The sequence below is a fragment of the Nelumbo lutea genome, chromosome 3 (genome assembly GCF_056320005.1).
Source record: "Nelumbo lutea isolate HS-2025 chromosome 3, American lotus-T2T, whole genome shotgun sequence".
NCBI classification, from domain to species: Eukaryota; Viridiplantae; Streptophyta; class Magnoliopsida; order Proteales; family Nelumbonaceae; genus Nelumbo; species Nelumbo lutea.
The window spans coordinates 109,515,987-109,542,356 of NC_142686.1; the positions used below are offsets into that span (position 1 = coordinate 109,515,987).

At 36.4% G+C, this 26,370-nt stretch overlaps 1 protein-coding gene across 1 annotated transcript; it reads right to left on the reverse strand.

The window, feature by feature from the left end:
* Positions 1–20,927: 20,927 nt before the first annotated feature.
* LOC148867549 (putative F-box protein At4g22030) lies at positions 20,928–22,348 on the reverse strand. Its single transcript, XM_088976488.1, has one exon. The coding sequence runs from the start codon at positions 21,888–21,890 to the stop codon at positions 21,261–21,263; it is 630 nt and encodes a 209-aa protein (XP_088832614.1). The 5' UTR covers positions 21,891–22,348; the 3' UTR covers positions 20,928–21,260.
* Between the last annotated feature and the right edge of the window lie 4,022 nt (positions 22,349–26,370).

A 26,370-nucleotide genomic window follows, 5' to 3' on the forward strand; every position in this document is an offset into this window, starting at 1 on the left:
ACCATAATCTGAGCTAAATTAGTCAATCTACACCTTTGATAAATGATCCATCATTTCCATCATATTCAAAACATTCAATAGTACCAACCCACCAAATTTCATCCCAAAATTCCTTCATTTGGCCCATTCATCAAACAAATATTATATTTTAGCAAATCTCGTTGATCTGAACTTGTTAGCCATGAATCTCTATCATTTTGACCTTTTTTGTCCGACCAGACATCACCATTGTGTTCAAAGACCTAAAAAACCCCAGCATGTCAAATTCCGCATCCTAATTCACCCATTTGACCGTTAAACTAGAAATATACCATCTTGACGCACCATATCAAGTTGTCACATCACCTGTCCCAACCTGAAGCCTCAAAAGGTTGATGATGGCTGATGCTAGAACCCTTCTTAACCCATTTAGAAAACCTGGACTAATGAATTTGAGCCTAATAGGCTTTAAAAGCTCAAAATACAAAACAAACCCTACTTAAAAGTAAGAAAAGACAAAATAACATTTAAAAGTTCATCAAATTTATGTATTTCTTGGTATTTAAAATTAAGAAATATGGGGCTGCAATGTCAGGCACACCCCAAGCTCCCATTGGACGCACAAAACCCATGAAAACCACCCCCAAAATGAAGAAAATGTTTCACCAAATAGGAAAGCTTGATTGGGCACCTATTTCTTTGCAGAATCTTTGCCTATTTGTGGGAGAGATCTTTGTGAAATCTCAGGCACTGTAACTGAGCAAATTCAGGCTTGACCCCCCTCCCATTCTCTATAAATATTGGTCTAATTCAAGCTCAAGGAAGGGGGGGGGCTGAAGGGAGGAAACCTAAGAGAGGTCCCTAGAGAAAGAAAGAGAGGAATAGTTCCCTAACGTCTGTGGTACATCTATTATGTTTTTAATCCCGAAATCCCTAAAGCCAAGTTCAAGCCTCATCCCCTATCTTCCAAACTTAACACCAGAAATACTTAGCCCAGCTCCTGCCTTGCTCAATTTTTGTTTGAATTCCTCATAGTTGCTGGAAAACTTTTGATAAGGTACATACAAAAGGTAAGTATTTTCTTAATTTTTTTTTGAGTTACTTGAGGTTCTAAAATGTTGGAGAACCATCATTTGCAATTTCTTATTGACTGAGAATAGAGGTAGAGAGGTGATGGTCTTAAGGAAATCAATACCTAAGACCCAATAATATCATCTCAAAATTAGTCTTAGGAGAAGTTGAAAATACGTTCCTCCAGATTTAAGAATTTCTTCCAACCATTTCTATTTTTTCTTTAAAGAAATTGAGCATGAACCACTCTCGTATTGGGCTACTACAACAGTTTGGAGAAAGGGGTGCCTAATACCTTCCCTCTCCTAATCCTTGGGACCTGAGATCTCTTAATTGTGTGTCTTTTCCATGGAGGACAAAGTCAAGATCAAAGACTTAGAATGAGTTTTTTAAATCTGAAAATGAGGGCCCATTTCCTCTAAAAATTGGTGGCGACTCCATTTCTTTAAACCAATCATGAGCTTCTTGGAGCACACACTACTTGACTTTGGTTTAAAGTTTTAGGTCCAATGCATAGGGTTGGGTTTGGGTTAAGATTAAATTCAGCCCAACCTACTTGACTTGTACCATAATGGTCTAATTGTTTGAGTAAATATGTTGACCAATATTGTCATAATTAAACAATAAAAATTTTAAAAATAGATAGAAACACAAAAAGTACAAATTAAATAAATGTTATAGAAAATTTTGACACATCTTAGATATTATAAACTTATTATATCAATAAAAAATAAGTGTGATAAACAATAATTATTTTTATAATTAATCATATAAATGGAATAAAAAATTTAAATTCCCAAAATTGAGATTGTTTTTGTTTTTCAAGTCAGATAGGCTAGGCACATGATGTCATAATTATATAATAAAAATTCAAAAAATAAATAAAAATAAACTATAGGAAACAAAAATATTTGTTTATAAAATGTGTGTACATATCTAATATTATATATTTATCATATTAAACAAAAATAAAATTGATAAATAAGAAGTATTTTTATTAATAATGAAAATGAAATATGAAATCTAAATCCATTAATGCATCACATTTTGATCATTATCATTTTCAAATGGTGATTTTAGGCAATCTAATCAAGGGTGATTGAAACTAAATTTATTTGTAATTGGGTCAAACGTATATCCACATTATTTGATCGGGTGTAATCGAAGTTGGGTCTGATATATATGTGTATATCTTTCCATATAATGCAAGTTATTTTTCATACATTTTGTTCATATATATATATATACCGGTGCAAGGTTGGGATGGGTTATCCCATGTTGTGTATCCCCATGAAGAAAAAAGAACGAAAGTAATGGATTTCACAATGTTCTTCTTATGGCTTTGAATTTTAATGATATGATACAACTTAAATCGTCGTAAAAGTTAAATCCAAATACCATATATTGTATATGGTTAATACTTAGTTGCATGTGTGTTTAGCCATTGCTCTTAAAGTAGTTATATTTAAAGTACTTTTGTACTTTTGAAAGTATAAAATCATGAAAAACATGACAGTATTTTATATTTATATACTTTATACTTTTTGCTTTCATACTTTTAAATGTATGAAAACCCCAAAGCACGAAGTAAGCTTTTAAAAGTATAGAGAGAAGACTTAAAACAACACAATAAAGAAGCTCTTCTTATTGTGATGGAGGTTGTGGAGGTTGTGCTCCAAACCCATATGTTGAACATCATAATCATGTCTACATATCTACTTTCCTCTATATTCCTCTTTTCAGTTTACTATATCCCTAAAAAAATGAATAGATGAATCTGCTTTTTATTCTTTACCTTGATGGACCAATAAAAACCAGTGTTCAAACTGTATAAGACAACGGTGGAAAGTTTTATTTAAGTTTGTTTTCAAAAACTGGGGTCTGAGGGCATGCTTAAGTCCTTTACCCTATTCTTTATTATGATAAAAGTGGAAACTTAGGTCTCGTATGGGTTGCGAAAATAGGAGTCTGGAATCCGAATTAGAATGGGCTATTTTGATTCCAACTATTTGGTTGGGCGGAATCTGAATTTCATTCCCATTCCTACTGGAATGACATTCTACCATTTGAGGGAATGGCCATTCCCTGCCCCTCTCTTGGGAATGAAATCCTATTCTTGCTGATTCCAATTTTTATCTAATTTATGTCTGAACCAAACAGACTATAGGAATGGACTATTTTGATTTCGATTCTGGAGGATTTCGATTTCAATTCCAATTCCAATTCCAACTATGAATCAAACGGACCCTTATAAGGATGTCTCTGTTTTAAAACATGTACTCGACGAGTTGATGTTTGAATTATTAGGGTGTCTCTCATTACCAACAAATGGGATTCTCCCACATAAATCTCGTTTTCTTGTTCGTCTACTTTATTTCTTTACATTATAATCACACAAAATCTATGATATATGGTGTGTTAAGTAGTGGTTATGCTATCTTTTGCAATTTCTCTTACTACCTGACAACTTCCATCGACAATGCTGGCAATGGCCAGAAAATTTAGATTTCAATTGTCCATTTATTGGGAGAATGATAGTTCAGCCTAGGGTTAGATACTCCTCTAACCTCAACTGTAAATTCATTTTTTGTTGAATTCTTTATAGAGGTAGTTGAATTCAACGAAAACGATAATCTTTAATTTGTTTTTTTCCTTATCTTTTAATTTGTACCTGATTTTGGTATACATAGCACAAAGCAAAGTATTAATATCTATGGAGAGGGATCTCAATATATATTGAATTATCATGATTGGTCAGTGCATCCATGCAGCCATGGGATTTTGGTCAATACACATGTGAATGAATGATTATTAAATATCTCATTTGGGTTGTGTTTGGTCAATACACAACCTTGATGATTGTGTCAAGACGTTGAAGAACCCGTAATATACAAACCAATTATGAAAGAAGAGTAGATTTTGATTTTTTTTTATATTTTTTTGGTACTTTGACTTATAAATTTGAAAACATGATTCCAACAGTACAAATAGGAACTTCAAAATGTGTTTATATTTGGAGCTAGCATCTAAATTCCAAATTGAAGTTCTAAAACCCACTTTTCTTTAACGATGCTGACCAGATTAGTTAGCTTTGTTGCTGTTGAATCATGCTTGTGTATGTGAGCCTGTGACTATATGGATCATTAATCATTATAAGTGAAAGATGAAAAGCATTCGGAGATAAGAGTATTTTTGGTAATGCTTATAAACAATTTGCTAACTACTATCATTGAATGCTGTCAGTTTCATAATTAATTACTTATTTTATTAATCCGCACAATTGTTTTTCTTAAGTAATAATTTGTAATTACTTATTAATTTAAAAATAGCCACCTCTCAAAGGTCACAACATTTAGGTACCTGAACAATAACTTTACATTCAGAGATCCAAAAAAAAAGAAAAGCAAATTTCATGAATAGGAACAAAGTAAAGCTACAAATTGGGTGGGCTAGGGTTAAACATTTGTTAATGGATGGAACTTAACAAAGGAAGGTAAAAGAAGGGAATAACTCCTTTTTCTCATATCCATAGGTTGTCACTTTTTGGCCTTGTTTGCTTTTTGGTAAGTTATTTACTTGGGTAAATGCAATTACTTGGGTAAGTTGGGTAAGTTTTTCCTTGGAAACACTTACCCATGTACTTTTATTTCCAAAGTAAAAAAAAAAAAAAAGGAAATGGCCATTTAACTATAAAAATCCATTATTAAAAGGGGCATTTTTTGTCCCATTCAAGTGTTGGAAACTTCCCCCCTGGTGGGAAAGTTATTTACCCACCTAGGAGATGGGTATCACTTACCCACCCAGGTAAGTGATACCTAGGAAAATAAACTTTCCTTGGTCCCCACATTAATTTGAAAAAAAAAAAAACATGGGATTCTTGCTCAATGGGAACCAAAATCCCATTGACCAACTTTCCCCTCTCAAAATCCAAAAAAAGAACACCCCCTTCAGGTTTTCATCATTAAGATTGGCATCTAATCTATATGCCCCCTTTGTTAGACAGTGTATGCCCTTAGCTCCAATCAAATTGATGTACAGACCCATTTACTGTAAATGAGTGAAAGCACATTTCATCATTGAGGATTGGCATCTAATTTATATGCCCCCTTTGTTAGACAGTGTATGCCCTTAGCTCCATTCAAATTGATGTACAAACCTATTTACTGTAAATGAGTGAAAGCACATTTCATCATTGAGATTGGCATCTAATCTATATGCCCCCTTTGTTAGACAGTGTATGCCCTTAGCTCCAATCAAATTGATGTACAGTCCCATTTACTGTAAATGAGTGAAAGCACATAATTGATTCATGTTATATTTGGTGTTTTCTATGTAATTAATCTTAAACTGGACACTTATGAGACTCGTGCTAGTTTAAAATGTTCTTAACCGTTGGATAAACTTGAGAAAGTTTATCCTGTCAAGGCCAACACTAATGTGCTACCAAGTCGGTTGGGGTAGGTTGTCTCAACTGCCAGGGTTAGACCCGAAGCACATGTAGTGTGTGTTTGTTTGAAACACTGAGCCCAGGCTACTTTCCAATTATGCCCCGGACATTGGAGATTGGTGGGCAAAATTGGAAAGTTACACCTAACCCCTAGACTCGATTATGGTACTGCGTTGGGTGTCGGATTGGGTTGTCTTTGATATGCCAATCAATGAGATCCTTTGGGGGTCAAAACTTAGGTGTGTTGGGGCAGTCCGAGAATTCACTTGAGTGGGTGATCATAGTGACAGAATCAACCCTTATGTCGAACAAAGTGAATGATCGGGATTACACTCTCTGATGGAAACCATAATTGTCGACAATTGATTTCAAACTTGTTTGAGATTTATTTTTATAAAATATATTTATATGATAATATATATATATATATATATATATATATATATATATATATATATATATATATATATATATATATATATTATGCATTAAAAGAAAATACTTTCAAAAGGTTTTAATTCACAAGATCCATCTGAGCAGACAGTGCAACACTACACCTTGCAGCAGAGGGAGATGTCCTCCCTTGTCGGGTAGTGTTTGATCATTAAGGGATGAGAGGTTAAGTGTAAGACCATTTAGGGCTTTTATACATGATTGACTATATCTCACTTAAGTCCATTGTCCTTAGGCTTTCATAGGATGGCTGGACCCAATGGCCATTTAGTGTAAATGTTGGGCCCATTAAGAGTCCATAGTGATCAACTCAGGGGTTCACTATGTCAACAGTGAGTTCGGCCATACTTTTTTTTTACAAAAGCTAGGCTGAACTCATATGGACTTTTGTGAGGTCATTGTTAGGGTCCCACGCCATACAAAGAGAGCCAAGTTAACCAACAATTAATAAGAGACGTAAGCCACCTCCTTAATAGGCTTAAAGCCCAAAGATTATTTGGATTAATCAGGGTGTCACATACAACTTAAGCAGTCATGTGACATGGGTGAATTTGGGTATGGATATGGGCTTGGATTAGCAGATAGGATAAGAGGACAAGTCTTATCCACTTAAAGAGTCCAAATCCAAATAAAGATTTGGATTAGGAAACTCTAATTGGATTAGGAGAGCTGCTCTTTAAGGTTTATAAATAGGAGAGGGCAAACTGCTACAGTTTACACACATCATTGTTTTCAGTTCTCCCTCTCTCCTTCTGCTCTTGCTACCATACATACCCAATTCATTCTCTACCTTTTGGACTGATAGAGATCAGTTAATATTTCTGATTTTGCAAGAAAACCATATCAATTTTTGTACTCATCTCCATTGCTCGATCCAAGTTGTTGGATTGCAATTCTTGCTGAAGGACTGCATTGTTGAACCTGCTTCATTCTAAGCTGCATCATCTTTAGTGGAAGTGGGTTTTGGTACCCTCTTTAGGTGTGAATACCTACTTTGGGAACTACATGTGTGGATTCCGTATCAGGTATTCCTCTTCCTTTCTTTTGGTTTTAGATTTGGTCCGGTTTGGTTCAAGAACAACTCTTGAAAAATGCAATTTTTCTAAAACTGGGAATACAATTCCCGGATTAAAAGAAATTTTGAAAATTTGCCCTACTATCTAGCATGGTTCGGCCATCCATATGATGGATTTCCCCTTCCTTCACCCTTCACTATTAAATTGCTGCCCATCATGATTATTTGATTGCAACATTTCATCATCTAATGGGACCAATTAAATTAATTGGTGGAACTGAATATTTAATAGTCAAATAGAGTCCCACCTAGTATGTATGGGCTTCACCAAAGTCGTTATCCAATTGTAGCCAGAAAACAAATAAGTACACTACATTTTAACCTGTTGTTCGTGCTTTGTTTGATGCCTGATGGTTACAGTAGCGTTGGTGATTGCAATGACGGCCCGGACGGAGTGTTGGGTGTTGATTTAGAAGAAGAGGAAACAAGAAAATTGGGGGAGAGAGAGAAGGTGTAACTGTCGTTGGAAGTCGATGTCTGGTGGCACAACCGTCGCCGGTGGTCAGTGTGGAACAAGGGAGGGCGAGAGGAAGGAGTGCTGAGCAGACAATGTGAACTCTTGAGCAAGAGGGAGGGCGAGAGAAAGAAAGGAATACTGGACTACTGGTGTGTTTTTCAAAACATAGTAAAAATGATAAAATAATAAAAAAAAGTGACTGTTAGTTTCAGCCTTCCACACCTCCGTTATGAGCCAATGACATGTTAAATTTGCATTGGTGGTTTTAGAGTTTTTTTTTACAACCACAGAGGATGTGACCTCGTGGACAACATGTCTTTAAAAGGAAATTTGTTTTTAGGTTTCGATTATCTTTATTGCCTCCTTTACTTTTTTCTTTTCATTTATTTTCTAAGTTTAGCAAAAGTTCTTGAACTCTGTTTTTTAATAAGGATCAAAATTTGAAAATGTATCGGACTGTATCAGCAGATGTATATCATGTCAGCCAGTTACCGGTATGTTCGTTTTAAGTTTTTTCATTCTAAGCAACTCCTGTTTTCAACGTTAAACAATGTTATTCCCACCCTTTTTCCAAATTTTCAAAAAAAAAAAAAACCTAAAAATATAATGAGCGCTAAGTTCGAAGAACCGATACACTTATACACCCCATCTGTCGTATCGGTGTGTATCAATCTTTTAAACCTTGGTTTTGAAAGGAAAAACCAACTCAGAAAATAATATATATATATATATATATATATATATATTTGGAACAGTCAAAATAATGGAATTTAAAATAAAACGAATTTTATGGTGTAAAAATGATATGGTTTATGGAACGTGATATTAAGGGGTATTCGACAACATGGGTCATTTTTTGTTTTAATGTTGCTGATGCGGCAGTTGTTTTTTATTTTTGAAAACAAAACCATTAAACCTAATGCCCCCTAAATAACAGGAAAACCTGTTCTTTAACGCAAAGTTTTTAAGACCGAACCGGACAACAAACCATTCAAGGGTACGGTTCCTGGGTTGAACGGTCCAATCATTCAAACCAAATAGATGGCCCGTTCTGATAAAAAAATAAAAAATAAAAACGGCCAAAAACGTTATGCGGTTTGAATGGTTCAACCACTCGAGTCAGCGATTTGCTAACCAAATCAACAGTTTTTTGCCAAAAGATGGTTCTAAGGTAAAATGGAACCGGTCAGGTCCGGTCTGATTTTGAAAACCATACTTTAACTAGAAGTTCAAGGTTACAAATTTGGACTAAGTTTTAAAAATGAAGAGCACAAAAATAATCAAGAACATGTTTTCTGTGTATTCTTTCTGGAGAACCAACTTGTTTTTCAAACCAGCTGATTTTATGGCTGCAAGTTGGATTACCCAACCTTAAGAATTTCAACTACATCGTGCTCGGATTAGGGTTCAGACCCATTGGAAATTTGACAAATTTAAACTCAATCCAAGTTGAACCTTAGTTTTTTGATTTATTTTTGGAATTGACAACAAGAAAAATAATTTACATAAGAGAACATCCCCTCAGTTTTAAGAGTAGGCAATTCTTCAACTCTTCCAGGCTTCCACATGCTCCATCTCCTTCTCCTGTCTAGGTGTCTGTTTGGTATCAATGCTGTTGCTCTAGAAAATGGTGACACATCAGTGCCACGTCAAAAAAAAAAAACGGTGCTCCAGAAAACACTAATATGTTTAGAACCGTTTTTTCTATAAAAAACGGTACTCCAAGCTATGCTTTAGAAACTGAAAAGGTGTGGTTTGGAGCAACGCAGAATTTGATGTTTTTTTAGATTATAGCTTGTTACTGCCAACGAGAACATGATGTAATGTTATTACTCTGGACTTCCTATAATGAGTACCAGTGCTGAAAACAAATATGGGGCATTAGTATTAAACATAAAGTATTGTTATTACTCTAGAAAATGTCATATTTTGCAATAACAAACTGAACGGGCCCATTTAAATTTTGACAAAGCCCAACCAGGCTTGACCAAGTACGATGTTGCACTCTTACTCTTGAACAGCCAAATTCCCGTTGGGGGACCAAAGACGCCCACTAAAGGATCACATGCAGCCCGTCAAACGTGATTGCTTTTTAACACGTACCCTTCGTATTTGGTTTTCCTCGCCGAAATCCACTACTTTATAAGAAGCAAAAGCAAAATCATCAAGTGACCATACTCTTAAACCTTTTTGGCCTTCCAATTTTATTCTTAATTCTCAATCAAAAATCAAATTAAATGAATGTAAATCTTAACGAGCTCGGTTTTGGCAAAAGTCAGGCTCGGGCTTTGGGTTGGGCCTATTCTAATTTTGGCAAAAATCAAACCCAAGCCTGGCCACAGAACCAGAAAAAAATGATCTCGATGTTCAATCAAGGTAAAACTAGACCTTGAATGTGTGGAATAGATGGCTAGTTCCTAATTTTTAAAAGGATTCAAACCTCTCACCTCATATATATTTTAAAAGAATGAACTAAAAATATAGGTTTAAATCTTGTCATTAGCATTTTGAAATTCCAATTCATTTAGCAACTTGTTGGTTATATGAAACCAGAACCGGTTCCTTGATTTTCTGGTTAAATTGGCCAATTTTTATGAGTTATGGTTATCCTAACGAGCTAAGGGCCCATGTTGTGATTCAGCTGGTCTAGCCCAGTTTTCTGATCATTGATATGAACCTTTCCCTATTTTAAACTAAACAAAGGAAAGAGAAAAAAAAAAAAAACTTTCTTACTTGAGCCTTTTACCCTGGAGTTATGATATGGTTCGTTAGGTTGGAGGAAGATTACTGGTAAATGACAATCGGTGGATGACGGGGTTTCTCGTGAATGATCTGGCTGATCCCTCTTAACCACTCCGTTAACTTGATCGTCAGAATCTTCGCCCCTGATTTCTTGTGATATGGTTGTTTGAAGTACAATTTTAACAGTGCTTTGAATAATAGAATTACCAGTTAATCCCAGGCAGGCAGGGACTGGTTTGTTGCTCATTTAAAAAACCTCCTGGAACTAAGACTTTGCTTGTTTGCGGTGCAATTTCATTTAAACCAATATAAATGCGTGGGGTGCAAATGAGAATTACAAATTTTGGTTTATTTCTGCTTTAAAATTTACTTTTCTTCACCTTTTATTTTACTTCCTCTCCACAGCAAACAAACAACATAAAAACAAAATAAACCCCACAACAAAATTAAATAAAAAAATGGATTTATCTTTGCACCAGTACAAAAACGAGACCTAAGTTTGAATGGGAATGAGAGTATGAGACGGGAGGTAATGAGGTATGTCCTTGTGTTTAGCCTCTGGAGGTAATAGAGTCTAGAATTAGTAGAAGAGATAGTTGTGATTGTGTTATGCTTGTGGGGTCATTGGGAATTGGAGTGGGGGTGACAAAAGGAAACAAGGAATGATAGAAACGGACCTCAGCGACGATGGGCGTGTGGCATCTGCACAGCACAAGCACAATTAAGGAAGGGTAAGATAAAAAGAAAGGATAACTGGACAAGTAAAGCAAGCAAGCATTGAGAATGAGACATGAGAGTTGCCAAATCTCTCGATCCTCTAAAATTGGCATAAATTCATCTCTCGAATGGCCCAGATATCTTTAACTCCCACAGTCCAGAGCTTATACAAAAGCAAGAAATTTGTACTGGTGGGGAGGGGGGTGTCACTGTAATACGACAAGAGTAAACATTAGAATTCTGAGATAGCTTGCGATTGAGGTTGTGAGACAGAGGAAAGTAATGAATGTGGTTGATGAGACTGGCATGCATTTGATGAGACTGCCATGCAACATAAAAGTAAAAGCAACGTAACAAAAGGGATAATTTAATTCAAAATTTCGAACCAAACCAAAGTATTCACAACGTGCCCCCTCCCTCTCTCTCTCTCTCTCTCTCCTCTTCTTTGCTGCAAGTCTCTATCTCCATAAAAAATATCGAATACCAACCAACCCCCTCTCCCCTGTACATGACCCCATTTCATTGAAAAGCAGCTCTCACCTCGAGATGCGTTGCATTGCGTGTTTGAACAATGAACATCCCCCCTCAACCCCCCCAAACACACAGAGAGGCACAGAGCAGAGCTGCACAGAGCACAGCGCACAACTCTGCCACGCCAACGCCCGTCTGCTTTGCAATGCCGTCTCATCGTTATTAAGGTTCCTTTCATTCCTTCTTTGTCGACCCCCCACCTTCCTCGTTTACTCCCCCCAGTCCTGAATCCTGATCCTCCCCAACCCCACTCACAAGGACCACACCACAGGCCCACTCAGCCCCCCCTCCCTCAATTCCAATTCCCGATATTCTCTCTCTACAAACCCTAAACCATACATGAAATAAAACAAACAGATAGACAGCAGACAGAGCTCACCTGCAAAGGGCAAAACACAAGTACTAGGACACTCTTCCACTGCCAAAATAAGGTAGGTCTTCCCTTCTTTTACGCCATCCCTTCTTCCACACAACAAACTGCAGGCTTACACGCGTGGAATACTGATGTAACCGTACGTGTAAACCCGAGTTATATTGCTTTCTATTTTACTATTTTTAGCCTTCTCCATTCACCAATGTAAACTGAACCCTTCAAAGTTCAAACCACTGGCACCCCAATTCCCAATTGGATGGGTCGACTCTCATATTCTCATCTCTTTGAGTTAATAATACCCTCTATATGGTATGGTTTCCCTTTGTAGCAAGAGAAATCTAATGAAAACTGAAAAGAAGCGTCAAGACCTCCAGAGAGGAGGGGGGGGGGGGGGTTCTCAGTCTCTCATCAGTCATGCCACACTGTGGACCAAATGCATTATAACAAAATTTGCTTAGCATTTCATCCGTTGGGTGGTGTTTAAGCCAACAACCCATCAAAATCCTGAGTGGGTTGTATGAATTCAACAATAAAATGTGGAATGTAAGAAAAAACAGCAACCAAGAAAGAGATTTGGGAAGTAGATAAAATATGTTAGAAGAGAAGAGAAAACAGAGTGGTGATAGATGGTAACCATACTTACTTTGCTCAGACATGCCTAGAGCTGGGAGAGAAAGAATGGTGGAGAGGTGAGGAACCCATGTTGGAGAAGGGGAGCACGTGCAAGTTCACTTGGCACGAGGGAGCAAGTCTTTTGCACGTGCCCTGCTTCTCCAACAGGGAGCTACCCACCAGCTAATAGCCGTGCCCTGGCCCCTGGTAAGCATAATTCAGGTCAGGTCGAGGAGATGGGGAGAAGCCCATATATTTATACAAGGAGAAAGAGGTGGAGAGAGAGAGAGGAAATGAGGAATTAAAAGCCATGAAGTGATGGAGTCCTGGAGTGGGCTTTCTTTAAAGACATGGAGCAATCAAGTATTCAAATTGGAAGTGTTGGTGTGGAGAAAAGCTGTGGCAGGCCATCCATCCCCTCCAGACTCCAGATTCACTCAAGAAAGTATTTGAAAAACCTTTCTGCCTTATTACTATCACCAAAAACCTTTCTTCCTTTCACAACCATAATTTATATATACATATCAGCCCCCGAAACGTTCTCTCCTCTGCCGATATATATCGCGATATCCTTCTCAATATCTCAGCCTGAACATTGACTCTTCCCAATAAAAGCTAAATGGGGAATGATTTTGTTGTTAAAACTACAGCACAAGTATCACAAAACACCAAAAACACCCATTCCATCAGAGTTCAGATTCACCTAAAATCACTTGTTTTTAGACTAAACATCCTCTGTCTTGGTGGGTCTAAGTTTTCATTTTCCTTCAATCGAGAATTTCAAATTCTCACTAGAATTGGGTTTTGGATAGAGAGAGAGAGAGAAGGGTACTTTACTTAAATCAATCAATTATGGTGGTTAGGATTGAATAAGGGGGAGCAGAATTATGTAAGGGGATGCACGTTGAGGGTTGCGTGTTGGACGCAAGTTTTTGATGAAGGAGGAGGAGTGGAGTGTGCTGTTGTTGTTTGGGAGCTAAGCGAGTCTACCTAGGTAGATATGATTCCTATCTTTTACTAGACATCTTTGGCTTTTGCTTTTCTTTTTCTTTTCCCCCCCCAAGAATTAATGGCGCTTTTTATAGCAGAGCGACCAATCCACCCATCCGACGTCTGGAGTAGTGAAATAATGCATAATAAATATTTGCGCCAAAGAAGAAAAGAGTAAATAATATACACTGAAACCCAAATGCGTAAACCCTTCAATTTTCTTTCTTTTGTTTTTCTGGGCAAATCCTGTAAGCTGTAATAATATTATGTCACAGGCACAGCTAGGCTTTCTCCTTTAATGGTTGATTGAACGGTAAAGAGTGATGAGATGGTGGGGCCGATGTAGGGTGGGGGGGGGGGGGGGGAGGGAGGGAGGCAACGTACCTACTTACGTGTTGGGGTGAAAGAATGATGGATAGTTTTTGATCGAGCGTTCGACGTCACTCTTGTCTTGTTGAAACAGAGCATAGATTCTGGTAGTAATCAAATCCAATCCAATGTAGAGATTATTTTATTACTAAATAAATGCATAGAATGCAAAAACACTGATCTGGGTGTCTGGGTCTGGATCTGTGTCGTGGTCATGGTGGGTGTAAGGACTTTCAAGAGTTGGGGTTGGACTGGACTGGTTGTCCTGTTGTCCTGTTGCAGAGAGAAGTAGAGAGAGAGAGAGAGACAGAGAGGTGGAAGCCTTGAAGGCTATGAACAAGGCTCATCGTGTACTGTATACATGAGGTCATACCTGCAATTCAGAGGCTCTCAAACCTCAAATACAATCATTCTTCTTAGCAAAAATTCTACACCACTCGATGCATGCGCTTGACTTTTTGGTTTTTCCTTCGTGTTTGTCTGAGAATGGAGGGCTTTGGCCATGGTGGCAATGGCGATGGGAGAGGCACTGTGTTAAGTTTGATTATTGCTATATTTGATGAATGACTGACGAGTGCTGCTTATTTGTTATGGGCCTACGGGCTATGGCCAAACCCTACTGCGCGTCGTCGTCGGCGTCAATCGAACAGCCCCCCTAGCTTGGCGAGGCATATTCGAGTGAAAGAAAACAAGCCGACGACGACCAGTAGGGCAGGCTGGGGGGCAATTGCCAATTGCCAGCGTCCAACCCCAAGTCTCGATTTGTTGGTATCGCTGCGTTCGAGAGAGAGAGAGAGAGAGTTGACGAAAGACGAGACTGAGCTCGATTCATATTTCGTATGATATTGCTTGCAGAGAACGTCGCTTACAGAGTGATTGCACAATTTGCACTGTCTGGTGTGGGCCTTCACGATTTGCTTCTAGTCCAACAAATATCAGACAACCCTAACTTGTGTTTATGGCCCACTAGTGGGTTTATTTAGTACACTGGACTTTCCCTAGTATTTCTTTCTCTTTTGGCCTAGTGTTAATTTGGACTAACCGTTTCACAAGTCACAAGAAGGATTAGATGATTTTCTGGGCTTCAGTAAGCTATGAATGATGGAAAATTGGTATGGGAAGAATAGAAGACACAATGTCCAAAATGATGGAAATGGATGAATCTCGCGAATTTTCAAATGAAAATTTTGGATCTTTCCATACAATAAAGTCTTTAAATGCGTTTATAAAACCTCGATGAATCAAGCCACTTACTAAACAATCTTGATCTTTAAAGACAAAACAGAACTCTTTAGAAATATATTCCAGCAAGGTTTTTAAAATTGAACCCAATGAACCGTTTAGGATCTGATTCACAGGTCAAACGGTCTGGTCGTACAAACTAAATGGACGATTCGTTCTGATAAAAAAATAAAAATAAAAACTGCTGAACAGTTCAAATAGTCAATGGTTTGCTGACCAAATCAATAATTTTTGGCCAAAATAACAGTTCTGGGGTAAAAGGAGTTTTTCTAGTCCGATCTGATTTTGAAAACCATCTCTTCCAACAGCCCAAATGGCCAAAATACATGCTAAATTTTTAGTCTTGTCTTTAAAAATGAAGAAGGTTTAGTGGCTTAGTCTATTGGACTTTTAAAAATGCATTTGGAGGCAATTTATCACATGAAAAGATCAGAAATTTTCATTTGAAACTCCCCAAAATTTAGCATTTGAAGTCTTTTCGGATCTTTATATGTATGTATGCATCTTCTAATCTTACCAGCTTTTGATTATCAAACAAAAAACAGAATGATTTTCCATCTTCTAAGCTTATTAAAACCCAGAAGAACACCCGAAAAGACTTGCCAAATACAGCCATATAACTAACATATTAGCATGATTAGAGGAACAAAGATGGGTTTTGTGAAGACTAGAGATGGAATTCTAGCCTCACCAATTGGGGGGTGGAATGGCTTGGTATCACGAGACCAGCTTGGTCCAGTTCTACTTCTTTTGGGAAGGTTTGGTCCCTAGCTATAATGGCATGATTCGTGTTTGCCCAAGGCAAGCAACACAGGAACCAGATTCCCCTATGGTGAGCTCCGGTTCTTTCCGTGTTCGACTTTAATGGCATGACTAGCTTGGTCTGTGTAAGGCCTAGAAGCTAGAGCCAAAAGAAGGGCGTCAAATGTCTCAAAATGACACCTTACGTGGTGTAGTGGTCCCATTGATGCAACCCCTTTATCCTTCTACTTCAACCAGGGTTATCGTCTTCTTTTATATTTTTGTTACGGATTACAGTGGGAAATGGGGATGTGCCCTGGTTTTCAAAACTGAAATTTAGTCAGAATTAGCTCCCAAAAAGACAATATGATGCGGTAAATATTACTTAGGCTGCATTTGGCATTTGACAATATTCGGTGTTTATTGGGGCATTTTAACTATAAGATGCCAAATGCAGCCTTAGAGGCTGAATGGTTGAGATAAAAAGAATTCCACATGTTCCTCCAGCTTTCCTTTATCTTAAAACCCATTGCCAAGTGGCCCATTACATCTTGGTCCAAATAAGAATTTGTAGAATAACAATAGAAGATCACAAGAGAACTAGAAACAACATTTCCAAACCTAATCAAGCCATGAAAATTATAAAGAATTTGTATGTTCTTTATTTCTATCTATTTTTCTAAGTTTTTATTATATAATTATGACATTATGTGTTAGCCTATTTTGACTTGAAAAAAAGCAATCTCACTTTTGGGCAATTTTACTTTTTTTTATTTCATTGACATAATTAATTATATATCTTAGATATATCAAAATTATTTATAAATTTTAGTTTTTTAATTTTGTGTTTCTATCTATTTTTATTATTTAATTATGATATCATTGGTTAACCCATTTACCCAAACAATTGGACCATTATGGTGCAAGTCAAGTGGAATGGGCTGAACTTAAGCTTAACCTAGGCCTAACCCTATGTGTTAGACGTAAGGCTTCAGACCAAAGTTAAGCCTGACTTGTCCAACTTGGCCCAACTTGCATTGAAATTTGATGTGCTTCGGTTAGTATTGGAATTGGTTTTGTCAATTAGCCTTATGGCAAAATTTGACATAAATTGTATGTGTATAATTGCATGTACAATCATGCATATAAATATGTGCTTATATATGTATTTATGATTGCATGTATATAATCATGCCTTACTTTACCTACCTAACAACTAGGCTTGAGCCCAACCAAAAAATAAAAAACTCCAAACTTTTGAGCCTTGGCAATCTGTTTCATGTAGCTTCTCAAGGAAAATTTGAGTCATGGGTATAGAACCCTTTACATTTAAGACCTATTTCTCATGCAATTTGGGATCCTCATTTTGGTTAGTCGGTTGTGGAAGCCTTTACTCGAGGGGGTGCTCTCGGCCCAGTGAATATCGCTTATTCTGGTGTTTATCACTGGTGGTATACATTTGGCTTACACACTAATGAAGATCTTTATACTTTATCTCTTTTTCTATTATTTCTTTCTTTATCCTTAATAGCGGGTTGGTTACACCTACAACCGAAATGGAAACGAAGTGTTTCGTGGTTCCTAGGCTTAGGCCCAAGTCAAGGGCCAAAAATCGAAATTAGCTTGTTTAAATTTACAACCAAGTCAATTTGAGCTCGAGTTAAGCCCATTTAATTTGCCTCCATATGGACCATTGAATATTAATTGGATACAAAAACCAACTTTCCTTTTTTATGTTAGTTTATTTTTTAATTCTATTTCTATCATTAATAAAAATAACTCTTGTCTATGACACTTATTTTTGTTTAGTATGGTGAAAACATAATATTAAAGATGCACCCAAATGTTTCTTTTTATAAAATTTATGTTTTTTAATAACTTTTGTGTCTCTATCATTTTTAAAAATTTTATTATTTATTTATGATATCATGAATTGATCCATTTGACTTAAAAAGGTTGAATTGTTGACCTACCACTCGAATAGGAAAATAATTTCATTTTTTGTTAGTTTTAAATCTTGTATTTCATTTCCATCAAATAGAAATACTTTAATTTAGTATACTTATTGTTGTTTGTAATATTTATATGTATTTTTAAATTTTTATTATTTAATTGTGATAATGTTGGGTTTAAACTCTTTTAATGCAGACGATTGAACTATTTACTTGCCACTCAGACAAAAGGGTGGATTGTTTAATTTTTTTTTTTGTTTGTTTTAAACATAATTTTACATAATTAAAAATATTGGGTATAGGTTTAATTTGTAGAATTTATTGGTGATAAACAAAAATACTTCAAATAAAGTATCCAAAGAGATAATGAGAGTTAATACCTTAAAAAGAGGGAAACTAATGAAGTGGAAAACAATAGTACTTTAAATTACATGATATAACAAGACAAGTTCAAAAAACAAGAATAAAAAAATTTCTAGAATCTAAACCTCATTCACACATTTAATATTAGTATACATATAGATTAGTTGTGGGTGATCTTAAATAACTTCATATTCAATTTCTGATTTTTAAAATTCAAAAAATCATAAAATCCTAAAGGGATTCGAAAGCAATATGAGGAATGTGACTTGGACAACTACATTTTAGAATATAGCATAGATGTGGCTTTAGCTTGATATTCATGCCACGTCATGAGAATTTTTTAATTGACCTAATTAGGGATTAGGAAACCTTCTTTTCTATGAACTGTTTTGGTTTTATGATACAAAAACAACTGATTAAATTGGCATGGTGGTTTGGGCTATTTACTTTGTTGGTTTTAAGAAAAGTCAGAACCCAAGGGATAACTGACAAGTCTCTTCAACCTCTTATCTGGAAGTTATGGTCTCCATTTGGAGCTCTAATATAGGACAAAACCTAGAAAAGAAAAATTATGCCCAGACAAAGTAAGGCTAATTCATTGTTTACAGATAAGAGTGGCGGATCTAGGACAGACTCTAGATTGAGTCAAATTTGATCAAGGGATAGCACAGCCAAGTCATAAGTTGTTTTTCGGGACATTGCAATATTCAGTGGCGGATTTAGGACCTTTGACAAGTGGGGGCACACCCGTGGCTTCAACTCTTACACCTTTTAAAACCAATAGGGGAAAGATGGTAGGGAAAGAGTTTTGACCCAATCAAAACCCACACTTGAATTTTGATAAAAACCTTTTATTTGCTATCATGTTTATGATTCCACATTCATAAGTTGTTTTTCAGATATCATATCTTTTTTATATCATAGTGGCACCTGATCGCATTTAAGAAGTCGAATTTTATTTGATTCTTGCTATATTTTATTTTAGTGGGGGCAATTCTAAAAAAAATAAATAAATTTCTTTATATACATATGAAACATTTTCAAATCTCAGTGAGGCCAAATTGACCACATTGACTTATGTGTATATCCACCCTTGGCAACACCAATAAAAACCATTAATGGTGTACTTGGTTCCTTGATAAATAAATCAAGAAGGAAGAATTGTGGGAAGTTTCTTGAAGGAATTTTCTTTTAAAAAACCAAACACAATCTCAGATGAGTCATTGTATATGTTCGGCATCAATGCTGTAGATGCAGAGAAAACGGTCTGATGTGTGGGTTGGAAGCATCGTTTTTTGAAAAAATAACGTCTTTTATTTTATTATTTTTTGTTTGGAATTATTGCTGCCAAATAGGATGTTTCCTGGAGCAACAGCTTTTTCTCTTTGGTACCAATGCTTCAAGAAATATTTTCAGCACCGGTACCCATTATCTAGTGCTACATCACTGTCCTGTTGGCAGCAATAAGCTGCAGCTCCAGAAATGCCAAATTTGGCATTGCTCCAAGGCATAACTTCCCGATTTCCGAGGCATGGCTTGGAGCACCGTTTTTTATAACAGTTCCAAACAAATGTTTGTTTTCTAGAGCACCATTTTTTTTAGATGTAACACTGATGTGACACCGTTTTCTAGAGCAGCAGCAATGATGCCAAACAGATGCATTCCCATCCTTCTTCTTCCTGGGATTGTACCCTTCCCCGTACCCAAAACTCCCCAAATAGTAAAATAGTTCTGAATATTTATGTATACCTGATAAAAAGTTAACAGATAACTCAATGCAGCTGAAACTTGGGCAGCCATGGAAACTCACCTTTGCTGTCTCTTTAGGAACTCATAACATCAACATTGAAAGCATACTCTCATTCTCACCTCATCATCAGCAATCTAAAGGGTAATTTGGAGCCACTGTGGAGAATGTAAAGACCTGGTTGAGTATAAGCAAATCATTTCCAACAGAAGCATTCTTATGAGTTATGTCTACAAAGAAGCTAACCAAGAGGCTGATTCCCTTGCAAACAAGGGTATTGACTATAACCAAAAGGCCGTTGGTACCCTTGAGAAGATCTCTCACGACCAAGAAATTTGTAGAATTAATTTTGAAGACATTTGTCATTTAGGCTCTATTGGAAGAAGTACAAATATAAATATGTAGAGCACAAAACCTTGTATTTTGTATGTATTTGTATTTATATGCTTTCCAATAAGCTTAGTTTGGAAAGAGTATAAATACAAATATGTAGAGCATAAAACTTTATATTTTGTATGTATTTATATTGTACATATTTGTATTTGTACTCTTTCCAAAATGAGCATTATTAGGGTGTACAAAAAAAAGTTCAGCTAAATTTGGTCAAGGGGTTTAGTGGGTGGGATGGTCGGAACAAGTTTAATGGATTTGGGACAGGACGGATTTGAGAAATTGAGAGGAAAAGCTAAATGGATTTGAAATCAGGGATACATAGATGGGTCCGGAATGGGTAGGACAATTTGCATAGATACCCTACCCATTGCCATTCCTAATGGAATTTTAATTATATATGTTTTACTGATTAATTTGTGGGAACCTGTTACCTAGATCTTGTATAGCCGCTTTTTTCTTTACACATAAAAAATGATAAATTTCTTAAACTACCCTTATGATTTAGCTAATTGACTAATTGTGCCCTTACTATTTGAAAATTGACTAACCCTATACCTACTCTCTCTAACAATTGACTAACTCTACCCTATTCCGTCAAAACTCAATCGCACTTGATATATATATATATATATTTAAAACCCAATTTTACCCTCACCTCTCTCTCCTTTTTCCTGTTGGGTTCAGGCATAGATTTCACCAATACGAGGGTTTTCACCGTGCTCTTCGTGTTGTTAAAGCTGCAAAATGTGATCATCAGAGGATCCGATCGATCCATTGAGAAATCAAAAGAGCTTGCTTGCAAACTCCTGTTTGGCCTCCCCATCTATTGAAGATGCTGAAGCAACTAGATCTCTAAGTTCTGATAGACTCTTTCCCAATTGCAAAGTCACCTTCAGTTCAAACAGTTCTCCATTTTATCTCTTCTCTACATCCTTTTCCTCCAAAGTGGAAGGCTATTCAAGGCTTGAATAGGAAATGAAGCAGAATCTTGTTCATTGCGTTGTTCTTATACGAGTTCAAACAACACCTTCAGCTCAAACAATTCCCCATTAAGTTGCTTGAATAGCCTTGCCGCATTGCGTTGTTCTTCTACGAGCTGCGATGGCTGAATCTTGTTCATCACCAGCAACATCCCTGTAGCTGCCGTATATAATAGAGTACATGAGAGCTTTAGTGCGGCAAGCGGCGCTCCAGTTCCAGCTGTTTCTGCTAGCCCGACCATCGTTGCAGCGGTGATGGTGATTGTATTAATGGAGGTGAGAAGGAGGTGGTTCCAGTTATTCCGCTGCTCCTGGATGTTGGCATGCATCTCCGCCCTGTCTGCAGCAGCTTCCATGATTGCATAAAGCTCCGCAATGACCGTATACTTGGAGTTAACATCAAGATCATCTCTCGTGGTTTTGGTAGCAACTTTAGTGTCAAAAGGCTTCGTTTCTGTCTGGGTAATGGTTGTGGCTGTTGTGTATCCACTTCTCAACTTCAATTCCTCATCCAAGTCCGTAGTCCGGATCTTTGGGAAAGAAAGAGAACTTGGTTGGAGTTTTGGGGTATTAAGAGTAGCCGATACTCTTCTTCGTCGTGAAGATGATGACGAGGAGGAAGAGCACAGGAGACTGGTAGTTCGAAGAGTCGCCATGCTATGCTGATGGCTTGATGCTCACAGTTTGCCAATTTTTTTTGGCTTCCGATGTTATGGTTGTTCTTCTGCAATTGGGTTTGAGAGGATTTTTGGTTGTCAGCAGCGAGACGAGATGATGGAGAAGATTTTTGGTTGATCAAAACAGACCACTGTTTCTTGGAAACTACCGTCACAATAATGTGATCGACGAAGACCCGTTTGAATTTGGAATACAAGCATCCAGAGTCCGGCGAGATTCCGATCGAAAACAGATCAAATGGCTAGAAAATCATTGGTCGCATGTGCATGAAATAAAAAATGAAGAATGGGAACTAATAGAGGTTACAAAGCGAAATCGATGAACTGGTCCATACAGTTTTTCGTTGAATCCGCACAGCGAACAGGCGTACCTTCCCACGGTCACCCACTTCAATCGTCCTCTCCTAGAGCGTCATTAAAAGTCACGCTTTCAAGCCTTCATCTCAGACCTCTCCCTCTGCCTCTGGTTCGTTCTCAGACCTCCTCCTCCGCCTCTGTCTCTCTCTCTTTCTCCCAACCTCCGTTCTTAGACCTCCCTCTCCACTCTCAGGTCTTTCAGTAAATTATTTTGTAATTTTATTTTTAATTGGACTCCATCGAAACACAGTATGGGATTTCTTTGCATGTTTAAGTTGTTTTATTTTGAAAATTTGAAGAAGCATAAAGGGTAAAATAATCTTTTTCGTGTTTCTATTAACGGTGCTAATGGTAATGGAAGTATTAATTAGTTGTAGAAAAAACAGAAAGAATACACTTAATCAATTAGCTAAATCATAACAATAGTTAAAAAAATTATCCTATAAAAAAACTAGCAACTAATAATCTTTGAAAATTTTTGTCAATTGTAAAAAAAGATCAAGATATTATATACATACAATGATTTTTGCAGCTTTACCAAATATGTATAAACGATATGGTGGTGTTATGGTTGGTCGGATGCTCCTCAGTTTAAGATGGCCATCTGAAATCAATAGACTCTTGTAATCTTTATTGTGATATTGGGTTTAATAGAGGATTAGAAAATGGATCATTTGCTCTTGTTTATTTTAAAAATGATAAATTTCTATGGGCTGTGCAGGTGGTGTTTTAAATTCTGCTCTAGACAGTGTGGTGGCTGAGTTGTGGGCCACATACAAAGCCCTGTTTTATGCCCTTGACCAATGTTTTAAAAACTGATTTAAAATTAGAATCATTTTGGCCTTCGGTTTCTGGGTCAGCAGTTCAATTATAACAGAAAATCTGTTGTAATTTAAAAATAAAATAAAAAATAAAATAAAAAACAGTCAAAACCATTGTATAGGTTGTATAAATAGATGGTTAGATCATCGAGCTAGCAGGTTATTGGCCAAATTAACGATTTTTGACAAAAAACAGTTCAGAGGTGAAATAGATTTGGTTGCCTAGACGGTTTATGAGCTTTGGGCATCTGGGTCGATGACAATTCATAAAACATGCCCTAAACAATCGATGGGACATTTTTGTGAGTCATTCTCATTTTGCTAATGCTATTTATGCTCGTTGAAGGGATGAATCATCTATATCCTCGCATGTCTTCAATGTTTTGTTAATGTTTCTTTTAAATTTATTGTCCTTTTAATGTGGTTGACTGGTTGCCCATGTTGTAGCTAATGATCTAAAACTTCTTTGGCTTCATGGTGGTGAGTCCTGATCTCCTCCTCACAAAGCACGTCTTGCACTGACCTCATAGCATGTCCTGGTTGCACATCGGGAGCATCTCCTGTTCTTATATTTATTATTCATGGGGAGATGCTCTCGATACTGGGTGGGGTGTGGCTGTGAGGCATGCTCTGTGAGGAGCAGATCTCAATTCCATGGTGGCATAGACCTCTCTAGTGGATTCAACAACATTCAAGGGTCCATTTTGTTCATAGCTGGAATTGGAATGGAAATCCTTCAGAATTGGAATCAGAATGCTCTATTCTCATAATCAGTTTGGTTCAGACAAAAATAGGAATGATAATTGGAATAAGCAAGAATGAGATTTCATTCTCAAGGGAGGGGTAGGTAATGGTGATTCCCTCAAATGGAGTAATGCCATTCCAACAGGAATGGGAATGGGAATGGAATTCCAATTCCACCCAACCAAACAGTAGGAATCGGAATAGTTCATTCGGATTCCGATTCCAGACCCTTACTCCAACAAACCAAACATAGCCTAAATTTTGTTACCTCTAGTTAATATACTCTTATTTGTCTATACAAAAAAGTATAGGCTCAATTTGGAAGGAGTACAAATATAAGGAACAAGATCTGCTCCTCACAAATGGGTGCCTCATAGGCACATCCACCGTGCATTGGGAACATCTCCCATGAATGACAACTAATAAATACGGGAGATGTTCTCAATGCATGGTAGGATGTGCGTGCGAGGTGGGTGTGAAGCATCCTTTGGGAGGAGTAGACCCGGTCTCCTTACAAATGCATACAAACTAATACAAAATACATAATTTTGCACTCTACATATTTGCATTTGTACTCTTTTCAAACTGAGCCATAAGAGTTATGTGGATTTAGGTCCTAAGAATATATTTGGTTGCAATGCAATTTTATTTGCACCGGTATAAATGCATGGGAGTGCAAACTAAAAAAATGCAAATTCTGGTTTAATTTTGTAATGGGTTTTGCTTTGTTCTGCTTCAGGTCTTATTTTACTTTAATTATACTGCAATATCTGAAACAAAAGTGAATCAGACTTTACACCCAACTCATTTTCATTTGCACTACCGTAGTTTTTATGTGTAAATAAATTTCCACTGCAACCAAATGCAGCCCAAGGGAATTATTCGAAGAGGTTTGAGCCATATATGAATTTGCTCATTAGAATAAATAAATAGAGAATTACGCCTTTTACTTGTCTATAAAAAAGTATGAGAGTTATGTGGATTAAGGGCGTAAAGCTGAGTTTGGAAGGAGTACAAATGCAAATATATAAAGCACAAAAACTTATATTTTGTATGTATTTATATTGTACATATTTGCATTTATACTTTTTCCAAACTAAGCCTAAGGGAATGTCTTTAAGAGTTATATATAAATTAGCTCACTAGAATAAATAGAAAAGAAAGAGTTATGAATTGGAAATATAAGAGAGCTTTTTGGAGTTTTATGACATTACAGTCGAAATAAAATATGTTTGGTCCAATATCAACAACTTGTGAGTTTATAAAATTTGTGAAATTCCAAAGAGAGAGATTTAAAAAAGGATACCTATTTTGTCTTAAGACTAATTTTTGATAAAAAGAGGAAAAACAAAGCTAAATTTAGCCAAAAATCAACTTGACAAACAAAGGCCTCGTTTGGAAGGGCTCGAGTTTTGATTGATCAACAGCCCCAGTTCAACTGCTTTGAGTAAATCACTCGAGAAACTTCAACACAGAGTCATCTAAGTGGCTAAAAAATATTCAGTTTGAAGCAGGTAAGGCAAAATAAAAGGCCTCCCAAATGGACAATAAGGGGCATTTGGAATGTCTATTTGGGAGGGCTGAAACTTAGGTTGAGTCGCTTTTGTTAAGATATTTTGTTGGCTGAAACTCTTGGAAAAAGTTTTTTTTTTTTTTCGTTTAAATTCAGCTGATTTCTGGGTTCTTCACTATACATTAGTGAGCATTGTTCGTTTAAAACCGAAAAACTGAACCGAAGTTTTCGGTTTTGGTTTGTTTAGTTTGGTTATTTTTTTGGTTTGGTTAAATCGGTTTTAAAAAATTTCGATTTCGGATTCGGCTTTTAGGATTAAAAAATTCAGTTAATTAAAAAAAACCGAATTAACCAAAATTTATTATATACATAATATCATATATATTAATATGTAAAACATAATATATATATATATATATATATATATATATATATATATATATAATATACACTAACATATACATATATTTATAATATACATAAATATATTAATATATAATATATGATATGTATTAGTATAATTTTAAAAAAATGGTTTTAAGCAAAATAACCGAAAAAAATGGTTTCAGTTTTTAATAATTCAGTTTCAATTCGATTTTATATTTTATAAGTTTAGTTTTTAAAAATTTGATTTATTTGATTGGGTTTTTAACCGAATAAATCAAATACTCACCCCTACTATACATGATTTATAAGTTGTTTGGGTGAAGCCCAACTCACAAAGACCAAAAACCAAAAGCCACCATGTGAAAGCCCAGGGGCTAAAATTTTGTTTAGCGAAAAAAATCCAGAAAGCCTAATCAAACTATCAAAGCTTCAACCCTCCAAAACGGGGGCTCGGATTTGCCAAGTTCTGATCTAGTCGCAACTCCCAACGAACATTGCAGTTGTACATCTGGAACTTCTCGTCATGAAGGACAACAGAGATGTTCACATCATGACCCCCACAATACATCCCAACTGTGTATTTGGAACATATGCCCATGGCAAGTTTGGAAGATGTTCCTACTTCCCAATGCATGGC

Bases quoted from the DNA above. Each gene is read 5' to 3' on its own strand.
- LOC148867549 (XM_088976488.1), bottom strand. From the start codon at position 21,890: ATGGCGACTCTTCGAACTACCAGTCTCCTGTGCTCTTCCTCCTCGTCA.